The 20,171-nt window shown below is 34.7% G+C and overlaps 2 protein-coding genes and 1 long non-coding RNA gene across 14 annotated transcripts in view; 1 reads left to right on the top strand and 2 right to left on the bottom strand.

Annotated features, from left to right (window-relative positions):
- The window catches only part of LOC143222974 (uncharacterized), a 25,335-nt gene extending 12,909 nt beyond the window's left edge, over nt 1-12,426 (bottom strand). The window contains exons 1-2 of the long non-coding RNA XR_013012598.1: nt 12,291-12,426; nt 10,616-10,745 (exon numbers count right to left, since the gene is read on the bottom strand). This is a non-coding gene — a long non-coding RNA (uncharacterized LOC143222974). The remainder of the gene's footprint in view (nt 1-10,615; nt 10,746-12,290) is intronic.
- Nucleotides 1-14,175, bottom strand: part of LOC143222973 (small nuclear ribonucleoprotein Sm D2) — a 78,718-nt gene extending 64,543 nt beyond the window's left edge. Inside the window, exon 1 of the mRNA XM_076450272.1 lies at nt 14,170-14,175. Within this exon, the coding sequence (XP_076306387.1) occupies nt 14,170-14,174 (5 nt within the window). The 5' untranslated portion in view covers nt 14,175. The remainder of the gene's footprint in view (nt 1-14,169) is intronic.
- The window catches only part of LOC143222972 (uncharacterized), a 32,668-nt gene that overhangs the window by 3,266 nt on the left and 9,231 nt on the right, over nt 1-20,171 (top strand). Inside the window, exon 3 of one of the 12 annotated variants that reach the window (XR_013012597.1) lies at nt 826-20,171. The exons of the other annotated variants lie outside the window; for them this stretch is intronic. The gene's annotated coding sequence lies outside the window, so the exon portion shown is untranslated. The remainder of the gene's footprint in view (nt 1-825) is intronic. 12 annotated transcript variants of the gene reach the window in all.

The following is a 20,171-nucleotide window of genomic DNA, read 5'->3' as shown; positions in this document are numbered from 1 at the left end:
TTAATATAACTACGTAGTTGTATTTATTGACATCGTCTTTATTTAATTCATTACGTTTCCGAGTTTCTTCACATCAACTTAATTGTCCCCACGTTATACAGCTGAAAAATGAAAGAGACATACATGCGAGTTTATACTAAGAATATAACAGTGAAGTCACCAAAGGCAGTAGCTATAGATTTATGGACAGTCAAATTGTTGAAACTAGTTGCTCACACATTGGATAGTTTAGGGAAAGTACGCAGGAAGTATGAGTGTGATTTGGATATAATAGATTTACAACGAAGCGTTTTGCAATGGAAAATACAATATGAGTGAGGGTCAAATCCCACCGTTCAGTCGGAGAAGAGTAACCCAAAAAATGTCACTTTTTCTGTTGATTGTAACAGTTTTGTGCAGGTGGATCTTGTGTGGTTTTATGTGAAAAAAAACAACTGTTATTCTGTTATAAACATCTAGATTTCATATCCTATCAGTGAGAGTACATTTTCCACGTGTGTAAATGTATTATCAACTTTTTGCCATGTTTATAGATTATTGTTTTATATTAACTCTGACTCTTTTTAAGGTAGTCAAATGCCTCTTCATCTAATTAATGACTCATATTAATAGATTAACGAGATTCTAACTGTCAGTATCTGCTATCTAGCAAAACCGTAGATAAAGGAATAGGTGTGGAAAGTGGTTTGAAAAGAGATAATACATGCTAAATATACTTACAAAACAACAAACAAGTGTGTGGAATATTTATAAAGTTATAAATATGTAAACATATGATATTTACTGTCGAATTTCACATTGATATGTCTATATTATTTTTTCCAGTACATATTGTGAAAATTGTACTTAGATGTTTGTTACCACCAGTGTATCAGTGATCAGTATGTGCGCCAACAACACTAAAATCTGAGATCATTTCCCCGTAATGGATAGAGTACAGATAACCTAGTATGTATTATTATTGGTAACCATTGATACTTATGGTGTGCGAATAAGAGATCTAGTCAGGTGCCTGATGAGTCCACTTGTGGCTAACAGGCCCTATTTGAGATTAATAAAGCTTGTTGAAAATTTCACAGATCCAAGAGTTGTCTGGGATTTGATCCAAAGTTAAAGTACATTGCTTTCTTTTTTCTCACTTTTTACTTCTGTCCTTTGTTTAGCTGCACCTAGTGCCAGATGTTCCTTACAGACTGTGCAGGGATTTGTGCACTCTTCTCAGCTTTCTACATTGGTATTAAATGACTTCACATTACTTTTGCACGTGTCTTGGTATCGTCATAAAGGGCGACCCCGTCTCCTAAAGCCGCATTAATTTCATTTTTCAAAACATTCTTAAGGATACGGTCTTCTCCGATTATCCAAACATGGCTAAGCAATCTTAACCTCCTATTCTTAAAAATGTTTTATAAGTGTGTCAGTTCTGTGTTCTTTAGTACCTTTGTGTTTGGTATTTTGTCTGTTCACTTTACTTGATGTATTATAAGTATAAATTGATTGATTTCGGTAATTAAACACGGAACTGCACAAAGCTATCTTTGATCTGCCCACGACGGGTATCGAAACTTGATTTCTAACGTTGTAAGTCTGCAGACATACCACTGTCCCTCTGCTAATGGGAAATTGTTTATATATCAGTGAAAAGTGTAGTAATTTATAGTAACAGTAAAAGTCATAATAATTCCAGACAATATTCGTGTGGAAGCTGTTCAGTCTTTTAAAATGCATAACATATGTTGTCACAAAGCAGGATGACAGTACATCTTTGCATCTTAACCTTAGTTGATAGTTTGTTCTTTGGTTGGCGTTTAGTGGCGCAAAGCAACTAGTCTATCTGCGCCAAATAATTGGTAAAAAAAGAAATATATAAAAGTATAATCATTATAAAATGTAAAAAAAAATGAATCAAGGTAACATTAAAGAAAGTTCAAAAAGCAGATATAAAACTTAAATAAAATTATAAAGGTTAATGGCCCTTAAAAATTTAAAAATGCAAATAGGGTGGAGAGTGTCACCATTGCCAAAGACACTTTTCAGGGTCAGGGATAAACCCGTGGATAAAACATGTGTAAACACATCAGAGTCGTGACAACGGTACGGCAGCAAAACGTGGGCTATTGTGAGTTGAGTGTCACAAAAGCTACATATTGGTTTATCAGTCACAGATAAAAGAAAATTATGAGTTAAAAAACTGTGACTAATGTGTAGCCTATCAAGAACAACTTCTTCCTTCTGATCCTTACAGAATCAAAGAGCAACAGAAAGTTTTATCTGGAAAAACTTGTTATCATGTTGCTTACTCTAAGTCAACTATGAGCTGGAGCAGATCCGAGCCTTGAATACAGGACTGCAGTCCACATATAAGAAACAAACAGCAGTGACAGCACTAGAGGATAAGGATTTAACTGCAGTTTCAGCAAGCTCGTTCTGGATAGAAATGGGAGATAAAGGGAAATTATTGATGACGAGAAACCCACTTGAAATAAAAATATATCTCAGAACGGCCCGTACGGGTGAAGCTGACCTAGTATGGTCGAAACGTTGTTCTCTCCTTATCAATAAAAGTATTAATACTCGTACCAGCCGTTCTGAGATACAAAGTTAAAATAGCTAGTCGGGTTTGAATATCGACGAAAACAGGGTGAGAACTAACGTGAAGCGAGTTTAGGGACTGTAGGGAGGTAAGAGAGTCGGTATAAATAGTGAAATTGGTGTACTGCATATCATCTACACGATCCAGGGCAAAATAAGTGGTATACAGCTCGACATTTAACACAAGAACTATGGAAGGGATTCTGTGAGTAACTACTGAACCACAACAAACTATGACAGAGACTACAGAGTCACATGATTTCGAACCATTCATATAAACGGAAATTGAAAATGGTTCGAAAGATGTTCGGCAAATAGAAAATAGTACTCCCAATCGGGAGTATCCGCCTTCTTCAGATGACTCAAAGAAAGGTTACAGGTGGGGATGGTAAAAAGCTACGGTGGGATGGGCTGACCAGTGGGAACAACTACATCATCAAAGGACAGGCCCAATTCAGCCAGTTGTACCTGCAAATGGAGGTTATATAGACGAATAGCAAACCATCTATCCCAAAAGTGAATAGTCCACTGAGAAAGGAAGACACAGCTCAGATGGATTGTTGTGGTAAGGATAACTATTTTCAAGCTCACTCTAAAAAACGTTGCAATTAGCAGAGGTGAAGAGGAGGTTCATGAGACTCAGTGTACAAACTCTGAACTAGAGAAGTGTAAAAAACCCTGTGCAGAGCCGAAGACTTAGATAGGGAATGGGGTCCAACATCTTCAAGGCCGAGATCCAGGCAGGACCATAGATCAAAGATCCATAGTCCAGTTTGGATTGAATAAGGGCACAATAGAAATGGTTGATATTATACATTTGACAAGTAACTGCTTAATATGAAGAATTAAGATCAGCTTACAGTCAAAGATAAGCTCCAAGAACTTTGCCTCAGGGACCACAAGAAGAAAAGCATTACTGAGACGGAGCTCAGGATTGAGGTGAATACCTTATTGGCAGCAAAATTGCATGCAAACAGTTTTGGAGAAAGATAAGGTAAAACTGTTTGCAGTAGTCTACTTTAACAAATGATTTAGAGCAGTCTGAAGCTGTTATTCAATAAACCTCATGCTCGACAATTGACACAAAATGTGGAAGTCATCGATATTCAGCCCGTTTGCAACACTAGGAGAAAGTTGTGCAATGATAGCATTAATCTTTATACTGAAAAGAGTGACATTCAAGACACAGTCCCAAGAGACTCCAAGTTCCTGTTGAAAAGAACGGAAAAGTATAGAACCCACACAGACTTTGAAACGTTGGTCCATTGAAAGTTTCAGATAAAAGTGGGTAAATGGCCACACAACTTACACAAGTGGAGGTCTCGCAAAATGTCGTATCTCCACATAATGTTGTAAGCCTTCTCAAGGTCAATTAATATGGAAACAGCTTGAGAAAGGCTTATCTGATTGACATTTCAAGTCAAAGCTGGTGGTTCACGTTTGAGTACTGTCATCGGAACCTACACTGAGTGGGTGAGAGGAGGTTGTTTGATTCGAGAAACCAAACAAGACGAGTATTAATCATCCTCTCTAAGGTCTTACAGAAACAGCTTGTCAAAGCAGTTGCATGATAGTTAGAAAGAATTTTGGGATCCTTCTCAGGCTTAGAAAAAGGGAGGACAATAGCTTGGCGTCAAACATCAGAAAATCATTATCCTACCAAATCCAGTTAAAAACAACCTGAAGAAAAAGCAAGAGAGGCAGGAAAGAGATGTCATAGCATCTCATTATGAATATCATCAGATCCAACCAATGTTTTGCCAGACTGATAAAGAGCAATTTTGAGTTCCACCAGTGTAAACCAGTGTCACAGAGACGATTGGCTCAAAAGGAAAGAGGCAATTTCTCTGCCCAAGACTTGATAACTCAGAAGGCGGGGGACAAAACATAAGGGCTAGATGCATGAAAAACGACTCATACTCAAAGTATGGGCGATGCTCTAAACATCAGCAACTTCCTGGCTATAAGAGAACCAGATCAGAAGGGATGGGAAATATACCGCCCACTGACTTTCTGAATTTTATATCATATGATTTTGAAATTGGTAGAAGAAGAGATGCTAGTTGTTTACTTAATCCAAGATTACTTATGGCTTTAACGTCTTACCTGTTGAGTATGAATACGTGTGAGATGAAAAGCAATGCAGTTATAAAGTGTGGGATAACTATCAAAAGGTATACCAGGCTTGTTTTTGAGCCTTCCATGACTTTTGGCACTATATTTTCCCAGGATTAAAAAGGAGATGGCAACTGTTTAATGCGAGCATCAAAGTCAGACAGGTGTAGAAAACAATGATCATATGACTCAAGGAAACACGGATGGTAAAGACCCCTAGGGTGTATCGAGCTGCAAAGACAAGGTGGGCACCACTTTATGTGCTTGTCCATCACACAACCTGTCATTCCAGGATTAGAAAAGCTGCTGAAAGGCGACTGCATTGGTAAGTTTTAGAAATGTTTCCTGTATGTAAAGGCTCAAAGAATGATAGAAATCAATCAAGGTCTTAATGCTATCCATATTAGAATGGAAACCTTCCATTGTGCTAAAGTGGCCATTTTTTAAGGTGGAGGAGAACTTGGGAGAGAACCCCTTAGTTTATGACCACACCATTTGTCTTTATTAGAAGGAGGTCTTTCGATCTCCAGCGATTTTGCGATTGAGGGCGTGAATGAATTATCATTATGCGTCTCGTGGCCAAAGAAGGTGGACCCAATAAACGCCAGAAGCTGAGACCAAAAAAAGTGGACCCGGGCAGTCACTATAACGAATGGTAGGAAGAGACAAGATTATTTATTGACTTCTCAACTTGCTTAAACAAAGAGGGAAAATGCTTTTCGCATGGTTTCTACATGGTACTGTAGCAGTGGAATGCAGTGCAGCAGCAGCATGTGTCCGAGATAAAGTTGGGGACAATAGTTTTCGAGTCTCGAGTCTGGAGAAACCAGGGGATATCCTTCAAATTCCTCTCAACAATCACTCCTCGGGAGGAATTAATAATAGCATGGGGAATAACCTTAGTGAGCATATCCCCAGTGGCTTTGAAATTCAGGAGGAGTTCACTGTGTTTTGAGGTAGTAGTTTTTTCCACCAAGACGTTCCCAGAATAGCTTTTTGATGGACTTGGGAGAGCCAACAAGCCCCTCTAATCCCTTTTGAATGAAAAAGGGAGACATTCTTCAAGGATTTGTCTGGTAAATAGCGAAGAAAAAAAATGTTGGATAGGTTCTGAATGTGATGATGATTTCGTAACAGAGTCATCTATATATGGTAATTCACCAATTAGCTGGAATTCATAATACAGAGAGGAAGATTCAATGTCCACTGACCTTACCCAACATGGAACCATATGAGGGAACATACTACAATGCCAAACACGAACACTGGAGTAATGCCAGGATTTTATGAGCATTATACCCAAACACCAGCATCATACACAGTGTCCACACTACCCGTCGAGAAAAGCCAACACGAGTACTTGGTTGATCCTAGTCCAACTGACCCTGAGGAACCCCCCCCCCCCCAAGGCCACATATCTATAGGAATTTTAGGCTAAAATTGTGTCTTGGGGTTGATCCCTCAACCACCAGAATCATATCCTCCCCTTCATGAGTCGTCAGACACGGCAAACACGTGGTTGGACTTACTGATCTCAGAGGAGGTAAACTGAAAGTACAGAATCATCTTTGTGAGGTCTCCTCACCAAGCATAGAAATACACATCGAAAGGATATTTTGTTATTATTCCATGCTTGTTTCTGTACAAGCCCAGGATTCTAAGTTGCTTTTTTGATTGTGTTAGTCAGTTCAGTCTGAAGGTCAAGATTTTTACTGATAGTGGAATCCAAGTAATAAAATCTGTCGGCAGTACCAGATATTTACCTTCCAAAATGAGACCAGGTATAGTTTTTTTTACTCCTTTGTACATGATCACAGCCTTTAAGGAACTAATTGTCAACCCAAAGCTCTTGTATGATACAGTAAAACTGCCCACAAAAGTTTGCGGAGAAAATTCAATGCGGCAAACATGGCCACGCATTTCTTAAACAGAACGAAATTTTTCATTATGTTTTTAAAACTCTCTCTATTCCTGTTTAGAGACAAATGCTATCATTGCAGTTCTTAAATGCATGAAGAAGCAGGAATAAAAATTAAATGTTTAAAAACAGAGGAGCTAATACACACCCATCTTTCACTCCATTTTTAACATTAGAAGCATTAGTTTTTTGTTTTAATACACTAAAGTCGCCTTAATACCTTGATATAATAAGAAAATAATATTTATTAATTTTAAGGGACAACCCAGTTTCTTCAGAACAGCGAAATGGTCATGAATATTGACTCTATCAAAGGCCTTCTTCAATATGGTGAAGGTTATATACAGTTCATTTTTCTGTACACGTATCTTGCATTTGAATGACAAAAATATCAAATCAATAACAAAGTGAAAATTTTCAGTGTATAATTTTTAAGCTAGGGATTGCAATCTAGGGCAATAAGAGCGAGTGACAGTTTTTAGCAGGGTAGTACTTTCTAGTTATAACAGAGTCTTTTATTCCCCTTTTCGGTATAATTGTACAAACCGATCGCCCCTTTCCAACAGACCAATATAATTTCATGGAACTTTCAAGATAATATGTTGTTGGCACATTTATACGTATCAGCATGCGAGCAATCGTTGCCAAATGTTTTGTTCACGGAAATCGATTTTATGACTTTCTGCAAATATTCTAAAGTAGATTCCTCATTTAAATGCACCATAACTTTAAAATGTAGTGAATCTTCACGCCCTTCAAGTTTGATTTCGTTGTTAGCTTTGCTCTAAAACAAACACACAAAAGCACAAATCCTCATTTATATACTAGAGTAAAAAATTATGTACTGTAGCGGAAAACCTTTAGGTTTAAATGTGCTGAACACATTTTTTGTTGTCCGTAATTGGAAACATTTTTGCTGGATATTTTCGGGTTTTATGAAATCATAAATTCTGTATTATTTTGTTCTTTAGAAACTTGTGGCATATTATATTCTTAACAACTATTTTACTTTTCGTATATTTATTTTTGCACTTTTATGCACTCAACAGTGCCAACGATTCATTTTGACATTGAAGATTTGTTCGTAAACAATTTCTTAAGATAAAATTATATTAATAAGATATTAACACTATTTGTCTTATGTTATAAGACGCTTCACATTAATAAGCAGTTTCTAAACCCAAAGGCAAAAAAACGTTAGTTTTGTTGAAAACTGGATTTCATAGTTATGTAAGGCATGATTCAGGGATCATGTTACCGTGCTGTTTTATTTGATCCGATTAGTCATTCTCTTATTCAAAAGTGTATCAGTCTTACCCTGTAGTAATGCTGTTTCGCCATTATTTTAATATTTCTTTGTTCTCTTATCTTTGTAATATTCTCGAAATTCACTTTGAAAAAGTGTTAGTATTTTTTTGTTCCTTATCTGATTTTCGAGTATTTTCCTTCTTCACTTCGTACAGATTTCTACGAAAAGTTTGACATCAAACTGTTTGATACATCAGTAAACTTACCATACATGTACTTCTCTTTAGGTGCTCTATAGCACCTTCTTTATCTGAGCTCTCTTACAGCCTAACCTTTTGATCGCACACATACTTTCTACTCTTGCAACATCTCAGATATTTTTCTACTTTATATTTACTGGTTAGCTTTGAATCAGAGCTCGTTTTCATGTCAATAAGAACAAATAATCAGATATTTTGAATTGTCTCAGCATTTCCTCAAAGGTTTCACAAAAGATTTGAGAAATGGTAAGTGTTCCATAGATAATGAACCACAACAATTCCAATGGCCAATGCCTGAATTAGGATGAAAATAAATCATCTAGTTTCACTGTCAAAAACCAATAATAATTTCCTCGGATTTTATTCAACGATTGATCGACGTGTATCTCTGACTTCCTCATATTCTTAAATCTTTTCACAAAAGAAGACGAAATGGCAAACATGATTTCTACAAAGAACCCTACTATTTCTGCTGCCGTTGAGTTAGAGATTGCTTTTTTAATTACAAATTAATTAGAAAAATTCACTGATTTCGTCTTAAAACCATAAACACGTCTCTGACAGGCTATGCTTGTTAGCTTGGTACATTACATGTTTTTACTGTAGTCTCAAGGGCCGCCCTCGGCGTTCATAAGCTGGTCATTTTTGTAGTGACTTTTAAAGGTTTATGATACTGGAAACAGTCTTTATTTTAAAACACGTTCATATAGGACAAATAGAAACGGAATTATAATTTACCGCCAAATTTCAGACAAAATCTTAATACTATGGTAAACCAGAATTCAATGCGCTATCGACTATTCATGGTATCATTTTAACGAAGGAAACCTCTAATTCATTTAGACTTGTACAAGTAGGAGATGAGTCGCGTGTCCAAAGTCAAGGACAGGTGATACAAATTTCTAGCCATTGGTGTATGAAACTTTACCCGAGTAAAAGGATTAGTACATATTTATGACGTTTGGCATATCTCAAGAATGCCATGGTACACGGTGAGCTCCTGCATTAAAATTTAGAAAAACTTTCTTGAACATATCTCACTAAAAATATATTGAAATTACTTAAGAAAGGGGGAGTTCGTGACTGTTTCTGTCATTACAGTTGAAACGCTTTGTGATTTCAGTAGAATTCTTAACGATTACTATTTTTACATACGAATACTGTAAAAATGTATTCACCTGAACTAAACTAATTTATGCAAGGTCTAATCGGCCAGGTTACTGGCTCCTATAGTTCGGACATAGTTATTATTAATTTTGGGTTTTGGACCATCAGAAAAGCAACCAGTTAGCAGAACCCAATCTCGAAAATGACTATTCTAAAGATAATAGTGTGACTTACTGTCATTCATATAACACATCCATTGGTGATAGCGCAAAATGTATGGATTAGCAACACATCTCGAACAGTAGTCTCTCGGATTCCGAGCCTAGTACCTTAACCATTAGGTCATGTTCATACCAATTTAGTAAAATAAAATGTCACTTAGATCGGCAACACTATATATTGAGAAGACAATACTTACAAGGTAACTCATCAATTCTCGCCATTTTCCCTAGTTCTCCATTCCCTTTCCTGCTTACATAAACCTGAGCTTTCGTAAATAGCTTTATAATTATGTAAACATCGGTACCATAAGTAACTGTTAAGGCTTAACCATTAAATCCAAGTAGCTCATTTCCATGTGGAAAATCCGGTAACAAAAAAGACTACAAAATAAAATTTTAAAAAATAGTGTGAATGAGTGATCAGACAAGTTTGTTTCTTGAACCATTCGAAGATTTCTGCCCCAGTGGTACGGCGGTATGTCTGCGGATACAGACCGCTAGCAACCGGGTTTCGATACCCGTGATGGGCAGAGTACAAACAACCCCTTATGTAGCTTTGTGCTTAACTTAAAACAAACAAACAAACAAAATCGAAGATTTCTTGGAAATTAAACACTCATATGATGACCTTGGAATTAAAAGACATTGTTTGTTTATGCCTCAGCCAATTTCGTACTGTTGTAATGTGTTCTGTCATTGATCACGTTCGCTTGGGTTATTTACTAAACAATAAGATGAAGTCCAGTTTATGTAATGATAACAGATTAGTTTATTTTTATTGACGTTTCATACAGTCTACTTTCATTTGTACATCGTTGTAAGCTTAAGTTCATAAATAGTTCACTTTTAACAGCTCATTTGTTGATCAACTGATTAGCCCAATAGTCTACAAACATCGAAAATATGTCCTCTGAATTCTTTCTCATTCACTATTCATATGAATACTTCATACGGAATCATCGCTAATTGTTTAATTGTACTTATAGTAACATACCTATATAAATTGTAGTTAAATTTGGAAAATCTCATTGGTAAATAAGTAATCTTCTTCCCTTTATTTCACGTATGCTATTTAATTTTCATATACAGCTTTATTTATTAGACCTGTAGTGTCAATGTTTAAAAGAAATTCTAGAAGAAGAAAAAATACATACACAGGGACACATTCTTCTGGAAAACTCCCACGAAAGGTCAGCTGTAAGTTTACAGACATACAACACTATCATCTGGCGTTCGACTCCTGATGGCAGACAGAGTGCAAATTGCCTAGTGCGTAGTTTTTCGCTAAAACACACAATTAAGGAAACAAAATTTTAAGTAATGTATAACTATTTGTCACATGATCTATAATCCATATAACTTTCTAATAAACGCAATTTTGTCACATGGAAGATTTTTTAATGTAACACTGATCTTAGAATGTGAGAAATGACTTTATGCAAGTAAAAGTGAGTTTATAGTTTGAAAAAATACACATAATATCTGCAAATTTCATCCATATTTAATACATTTACTACAAAACAGCAAGTTTAAAGTTTCTTTGTTTTCTTATACCAAAGCCACATCGGGCTATCTGCTGAGCCCAACGAGGGGAATCGAGCCCCTGATTTTAGCGTTGCAAATCCGTAGACTTACCGCTGTACTAGCTGGGGGCGATTTAAAGTTACATTATTGGTTCTCCTTTTTTCTTTTTGCACTTTTAATAAGAACCAGACTTACTGTATTTTCATATTTTAATATAACTTTACAATTTACGTCACAGTAATATGTTTCCTTAGTATTGGTAGCACAGGCATTTATTGTTAAAAACGTTTTGAGCAATACAGACTTCCATGCTTATTTGTCTATTTGACTAATAATGAAAAACAACTGTCGTGGTGTCTCAAAATACAGAATCACATGCAACACAAATTTAAGTAATCCATCTGTTATCTGATAAGTTGTATAAAATAAGTACCATACAGTAGGAGAAGAAAAAAAACTGGATGGATTCCAAAACGTCAGCACAAACTCAACAAGACAAAAACCTTCTGTTCTATCGAGTAGTGGGAGTTAAGTGACCAAGATTTAAAGAAACCTTCTGTTGTATGAACTGACAGCACTAGGCTACAGTATAATACTTCTATATCATTAAGTAGCAATGAATCATACGCATAGTTGGGCTAATATAATACACTTTTAAATGAGAATGCCTGTAAATTCTGTCAATATGAGACGTAAAAAGTTCATTTTAGACTAAAAACTATATTTTGAATATTTAGTGTCACTTTGCTTTTGACTCAAGAGCTATTGCTGTTTTGTTTAACTCTAGAGTCATTCTCTTTATGGCTACATCTTTTCATGTTCAGGGCCATATTAAGGGGTTGGGCAATAGTAGCAGCTGCATCAGGACTGTGACCACTTGAATTCCCCCCTCCTGCGAAAAGAAGTTTTAATGTTTTAATGCAATGTATACACTTGTAATTAGTAGGGGTCCCAAATGCTATTTTACTGCTCGAGGCTCCATCTGACCTAAATCCAGCCCTGGCCATGTTTATTTGAAATATGCCTGTAGAACATTTGTTTTGATTTCGTTTCGCCGTTGTGACCTACGTCCATAGAACATTTCTTTGGATTTGATGTGGTATTAATTCCACTAGCTGGGGTATCCGTACCCAGCAAGCAACTTATGTAAATTCATGATTAATGAAAGGTTATCTTAGGACATGAAAAGTTGTTTCCTCTATATTTGATTTAAAAATATCAAAACGCACATAAAAACAGCAAAACACAAATTGTGAAACCATACATTTGCATGTATTTCCTGATAGACCCAACAAAATTTCATACCAAATTTGGTGAAGATCCATCTATAGGGGTGAAGTAGTGGTTAAAAAAACGCGAAAACACTCATCAAAACCGCAGAAAGTATTTCCCAAAAACCTAATGAATCTCCCTACCAGTTTTGGCGAAATTTCATTCACATTCTGCGAAGTATTTGCAAGGACATACAACAGACAGTACTATTATAGTTGTATAGATGGCGATAGTGCATTAGATTCACGTGTGATATATTCATGACGTCATATCTGCACGTCCTGAGATAGGAGAAAAATAAAGTTTTCGGTAATGGGAAAATAGTGACCCCTATTGCAAATCTACATGCACCCAGGAAAAAAAATTCGCGAAGTTGAGGGCTGCACATATTGTGCTCACATAATTTAATACCGTGTTTTTTAAATTTTTTTTCTCAGTACAATCTAGCTATATATCCCTCATAGGTAAAATGTACGTTTTTCATTTCACTTACACTTGATGTTCAGTTTTACAAATGTTGGTTCAACTGTAGAGTCATGATTTCGTTATTATTTGTATGCAGTGGGCAAAGCTAATCGAGGTCTATCTGCGCTAGCCGTCCCTAATTTAGCAGTGTATGACTAGAGGGAAGACAATTAGTTATCACCACCTACCACCAACTCTTGAGCTACTCTTTTACCAACGAATAATGAAGTTGACCGTCACAGTATAACGCCCCCACGGCTGAAAGGGCGAGCTTGTTTGGTGTTACGGGGATTCGAACCCGCGACTCCTTGGTATACGAGTCGAGAACCTTAACCACCTGGCCATGCCGGGCCTATATGTAGATGTATGTACAGAAGAAACGCATTGTCATCTCAGAATCAACTTCACTGGTTAACGCCGCAAGCGAAAATACACACAACATGAAATCCCCTAGTCTGAAAAAAACAAAATCAATTTTTCTTCTAAATTATCTAAATTCAATTGTTAGTGTTAATTATGACCTCTTTTGAATAATTTTTTCATTTTACAAGACATGTTTGGTCAATTATAAAATATTGAATACACCAGTGTGATCAATACATAAAATAAATTTAAAGAATTAAAACTTCATGTTGATTACCAGATAATTAAAGTATTATATCCACACTTTGTTCTCTTTGATAAAACTGGGATCAACAAATAAATATTTAGGCCCTCATACGGGAGATTCGGAAAAATGTGCTTGCAAAAGATAAGAAACTGTACATGAAAAGAAAAGGAGAGCTTCGAACACAAGTTTAAAACAAGGGTAACAACAATCTTTATTCTTCAAACAACACCTGATAAACAAAGACATGAAATTTGTATTATAATTTTCTGTTTCGGATTAACGTTTTTGGCTGTGAAGCAGCATCAGAATGCAACTGCATTATAAAAGAGACTGCAGGATTGTGTCTATACCACATTTTCAGGTTATATCAAAGTCCTAGGGTGATATCCCACATTCTTAGATTATTTACATCAGTAATCATTGTCATTATACACATTCAAGTGAAGATTACCTCTCAACTGATACTTATATGAACATCTATAAAACTCCTCCAATTAGGTATATAGTTCGTCTTTCAGTGGAGAGAAAGTACAAAAACTTGACCAAGTGAATATAGCCTTTATGGAATGATCACTGTGATATGTAGGCTTAGCACAAGTGAAAATCAATTTATATTTACTAATTATAATCATTTTCTGTAATTTAGAAGTTATTGTATTTATATTGTTGGTTAATGCAATATACTTAACAACATGCTCAATAAAAAAGTTTTTGTTATGTGAGAAATGTGCTATTGCAGGCTCAGCCAACTATACTCGCTAAGCCTAAATATCCTTACCTGGTGGCATATATTACAAATTACAATGAAAACCGGTTTCTAATTGTTAAGGAAGTAATGACATTTTTTTTCTTCAATTTAATGCGTTACCGTTTACTGCACTTCTTTACAAAGAGTGACTAATTTGCACATGACACAACTGTGTTCTCGCCACACATCATTAAAGATAAGAAACTGATGGTTATTTTTAAAAGATGAAAACCTTTTAAGAGTTACGAACCACATGAACTTCTCAAGAAATCTGTGGGTAATAAGTGTGAGTTCAACCAATAAAGTCACAGTTGAAATAACAAAGAAGGTATAAAAACATAAAATAAATGGCAAGCTAGCCTCAAATGCTAAAACTGAATTTGCAAAAATAACATTGAGCTGAGGTATTCATCAAAAAATCTTAAAGTGTGATGTTTACAGTTCAGACACAGAGAGATACGAAAAAATGCAAATTTGAGCATTGAAAAAAAAAATTCTATTCATGAGATAAACTAAACAACATCATCATACAATAAATTATTCAAATTTATTTATCCATAATTGAGTAATAATTACATTTTTAACTAATTTTTTTAAAAGTTGAAATGGAATTATGTGTGACCTTTATGACCCATTTTTCCAAAAAAGAATAAAATGGTCGAAATTAAAGTTGTAATGTAGCTATAATTTCTATTTAACACCTGCTTAGACAACACATAAGACACAATAACACTTATAAATAAACAATGGAGAGCTTGATTACAAAGAGGCCTGACATGGCGAAGTGATTTAAGGCACAGACTCACAATCTGTGGGTCGCGTAATTGAAACCTAGCACCGAACATGATGTATTTATTAAATCGTCTCTGCTCTTTTGTTGTTGTTACCGGAAGTATGTTAATAAATAATGAGAGTTTATGTTAATAATATCTGCATTGTTATTTAATGATTAAATATATAATTTCAACAGACACAAGCATCTTTCAAATTTCAAAATTGTCTTTTTCTATATTATTTTCCTTTTGTATTTATTTTATATTGTTGACATGGTTTTATCACACGTTTAATTTCTGAGTATTTTTTGCATATTTAGATTTCCATATGTCTTTTTAATAAATTCATTTTTCTTCCTCTATTTTTATTTGAGGTTTATGTTTTTTGTATACATTCGCAATTTTCTTTCTGTTTTTTTTCCTTTTTATTCTCTTCACCTATATTGTTTTTATTTCTATCTTTTCATTCATCATAAAATACATTTATTCCAAGAATGAAGTTATTTTAATTATTATCTATTGCTACATCTTGTACACATTTTTCTGCAGAGCTTAGTGAGAAAACGATACTTTATTCTAATGACTGGAAATAAATAAAATAACCATTATTCAAATAAGTTAGTGTCTCCTCGTGGGACAGTAATGACTTACAACACCAAAATCTGTGGTTCCAGTCCTCAAAGACAGTCCAATGTGTAGGTTTGTATTAAAAATGAAATGAAACGAAGTAATTACGTGACTACAGGAAGAGACGAAACTGTTTGTTTGGTTTGAAAGGGAGTACAAAGCTACACAATAAGCTATCTTTAATTCTGGCCACCAGGGATATCGAAACCTCTGATTAGCTCTTTAAGTGCGCAGACATACCACTGGAGGCTAGGCAAAACGGATTTAAAATGCGTATTAAATGCTGTCTAGGGTAAACACTTTCAGCACTTGGACACATAGCCAGTATTCTCACATGAAAATATAGTATATTGTTATGTTTATACTGTTTCATTTGGCCTTTACTCACAGAACCTATATTTATACATTTGAAGAATATTTAGAATTAATGCTACAGATTTGAATTTCTAGGTTATTCAAGTGACAAGAATGTACTATGTATTCCTCAAATACATATGTAAATACAAGTTTACTATAATGAATGACGAAAGCAAGTCAAATATCATACATAAATCTGTTATAACTTTGGTGATAAGAAAGAAAACTTATATAGCATATTGTCATAATGCAGAAAAACTTATTAAACATGTCACAAACCCTGTGATATGATAAATAATCCTACTGAGTTTAAATTTTCGTAATGCATTCTGATGATTTTTCGAAATATTTAAATAATTATTTTCGACTGTACTTCAGAAAATACAACTCATTTTGTTTGGATTTTCTTAATGTTTCGCCATTACGGTTTCACCGGGAAAACACAATTACTGAATTTCAGGAAAACTAATCAAAGAATTACGCAAAATAACCGGAAAAAAAAAGAGACGCTTCTCTCCTGTTGATTGATATATTTATTTTTATCAGATTGCCGTTAAATGCAACCATTAGAGACAGAATTACTGGATACATTTTTGCTTATGTTTGTATATATATATCTATATCTATCTATCCGTCTATATATATTTATATATAGAGAGACACATATTCCGTGGCTGAACTTTTAGCTCGTTTGTTCGCTAGAAATGTGGTTTAGGTTCACAGATAATGTCTGCGTAACTGGGCATCATGGGATTGAAAACTTACTCTGTTTTCCTAAACAAGTTATAACCTAACATCATATTCATCTCAGGACACTCACTAAATACACTGTTGTACACCCTAGTTGCGATTAAAAACAAGCAGTACCAAACTTCTGTGTATTTAAATCAAGCAGTACCAAACTTCGTTGTATTGAACAAGCAGTTCTAAACTTCTGTGTATTGCAAGTTTTGTATTAGTGATTGGCTTCTTAATATTAAATCATGCCATCCCTAACACTTTAAAAAATATAGTTTTGAGTGAAATTCATCGCACTGATACAATATGAACCATGCGAACAAACACAAAATTATTCCAGAGAAGAACTCGAAGCTTTGCTATCAAATAACGATTATCTTTTTGTTTATGTCAACAATATTTTAAATGCTGAAAAGAAGAGTAAACAACCAGTAGCTAGAATTACAAACATACAGAAACAGAAGATAAACGTGTCAGGTGTAAAACTTCCTTTATCAGTACAAACTTAACTGAAAGATTCCAAATGGTTGTCAAGCCTTTCCAAAAAAATACATTTCAACGTTCAGGTAAAAATTCTAAAGAACATTTTGGTTAAATCTGCATTCAACCTGAATACAATCTAAAGAATATTGACCGAAGAACAAGGTTTGAAATAATTATATAATGTAAACAATGTGGTATAGAAAGTATCACTCAAAGAATAAAACAAATTCTACGTAGAAGAAATCGAAAGGGAAGTAAATTTTAAGATTCCAAGACACGTGAATATTATCCAACAATCTGATATTATTTTAAAAATACAAAATCTGAAAGAGGTATTTCCGTATAAACCTTGAAACACGTTAGAAAAGTAAATGTATGGAATCATTTGTAACAGGAAACTAAGGATTTCTGTTACTAAATACGCTAAAGTGATAGATTTTAAAATTTGAAAGAACAAAAGAATCCGTACTTTACAAACATTAATTTATAACCAAGAATTTCAGCTTTATAATACATTTTTAACTCGAACATGTGGTATTCTATATCTGTTTCCAACAGTGTTGTATACATCAACAACTATTACTATTTGTTGTGTGTCTAGGCATTTGGTTTCATATAGGCGTTTGTATACTTATGTAACCTTCTTTAATAGACGAGTTAAAAATTCAACCAAAGAATATACGTCCACAACAGTGGTTTCATTTCATGGCAGTCTTACATAAACAAACAAGTGTGTCAACCAATAGGGGAGGAAACGTCTTATTATACGATTATTTTGAATGCCTGGATATACTTACAAAGTACTTATATTCCTTTAATTGGTTATGCTGAAGAACAGTCATTTTGTTATTCTAATGGAGCAGTAATGACAAAAAGCTGAGAAAACAAATATAGGATAAGTTTATTATTCATCTTAATGATAGACAGTATACATATGTGTTACAAGAAGAGTTATCTGTATTCATTGAATCATGCTATTAGTAAACTTGGAGAGCACATATAACTAGCTGACGAGATCAATCATGTTGCTAGTAAATTTTAAGAGTACATACAACTAGCTGATGAAATTAATCATGTTGCCAGTAAACTTGGAAAGTACATACAACTAGCTGACGAGATCAATCACGCTGCTAGTAACCATAGGGAGTACATACAGCTAGCTGATGAAAGTTTAAACAAAAAGAAAGTCCATCCTTCCGGTTTTGCAAAACGTGATCCTGTAGGCAGTGTGAGTTGAGAGATTATGTTCTAGGGCTTGCTTAATTTTCTAAGTAGCAACATAAAGACCACATTTCACAACAAAATACCGTATGTATAGGCTAGTACTAATTATTAGAGGATTACAGTTTACTTCAGCTGTATTATCTCAGCAAGAATTTGGAAATTTAAAGCCGAGACGTTCGGATATTAAACATTTCCCTTCGACCCGTTCATTGATACTACAACACGAATAAAAAAATGTATAAATAAATAAATAAAACAAAATAAAAACATTGTAGAATAAATGAATGATATATTTATATATTAGAGTACGTATATACTAATTTACACCGAAAAACATTTGACTGAAGTACCCAGACTGAACAGTCTATGGACGTGCATAGAAGACAATATGAATGTGATGTCTGATGTTGAGATAAAATTAGCCATCAGTGATTACAACAGTATCTGCAAACGGCTAAGATTACAAAAGAATTTGATGTTGAAGAAAGAGAGGAGGAAGTGCTCCAAGAAAATAACACTTTTACTAAGCTAGCTTAAAAAAGAACAAACTTACCCGGCAAGTGCCCAAGCTGAAATGAAAGCGAAATCGAAGGTTTTTAAAGAAATTTCAAAAACCAAGAATTCCACTTCATGAGTAAAATATGCATTAGAAAGAAAACATAAAACTGTTAATAACATGCAATAATTAGATAATAGTTGTTATTAATGAATTTTAAAGGGGGGCATATTTTTTTACCATAAGAAGAGGGGTATCTGCTATGTTAGAAAATTGTGCCGAGGGAGGATTTCTGTTTTAAAATTCTGTGTATAATTTAGAAGCTAATTTGATGAATTTATTTGTAACTTAAAGGATAGTCGAAACTCTCTTCACGCAACTTGTAGAAGTATAGGAAGTTAAGTGAACAGACGTAGATAGTAAAGTGTTTGTACTCATTGGTAAAACGTACGTTTTTCATTCCACTTACACATGATGTTCAGTTTTACAAATGTTGGTCCAACTGTAGAGTCATGATTTTGTTATTATTTGTATGCAGTGGGCTTAGTAACCGGCCCGGCATGGCCAAGTAGTTAATACACTCGACTCGTAATCTGAGGGTAGCGGGTTCGAATCACCATCACACTAAACATGCTCGCCCTTTCAGCCATGGGAGCGTTACAATGTGACGGTCAATCTCACTATTCGTTGGTATAAGAGTAGCCCAAGAGGTGGCGGTGGGTGGTGATGACTAGCTGCCTTCTCTCTAGTCTTACACTGCTAAATTAGGGACGACTAGCCCTGATAGTCCTTGAGTAGATTTGCGCAAAATTAAAAAAAAACTTTATGAAAGGTATTGTCGGACGTGTTAAAAGTTATCTTACATTAGTGTTCTAACGAAAACTTTATAGATAAGTAGGAAAGAGAAAGTTTCACAGTTTTGTACGCGTTGTCCGATATGTCACAGATGATAAATTCTTACATGCAATTTTTTAAATGATATTTTATTGAAGTGTGAGTTGCAGACGAACTTGTTATGGAAAGTAATATCAAGACACTTGACTTTTCTTATCTGGTAAATTTTTGTTTAAATCTATACAGAAAATTATCACCTTCGTTTTTTATTACACCCACCATGATTTGTTTGAGATAAATTAGGGGTCTCTTAGCTGCACATGGGAGTTGCGAGATACGCTTCAAACACTACGTCATCAACTTATTGAAGTGAATGATTTCTTTAATAAATGTATAGCAAAGGTTAAAATAACTAGCGGATGTAAAAAGTGTTTAAAGTCTTGTTAAAGCGCACTTTGGCAACTCGCTTTGTTGAAAAACTTAATATTTACCTTGTAAATATGGGTGTATGTCGTAGGTTTTTAACTTGAAGTTAATTTTGGTATTTCGTTTGCTTTGA

Source organism: Tachypleus tridentatus, chromosome 8 (genome assembly GCF_004210375.1).
Source record: "Tachypleus tridentatus isolate NWPU-2018 chromosome 8, ASM421037v1, whole genome shotgun sequence".
NCBI classification, from domain to species: domain Eukaryota; kingdom Metazoa; phylum Arthropoda; class Merostomata; order Xiphosura; family Limulidae; genus Tachypleus; species Tachypleus tridentatus.
This window is presented reverse-complemented; position numbering and strand designations above follow the sequence as displayed.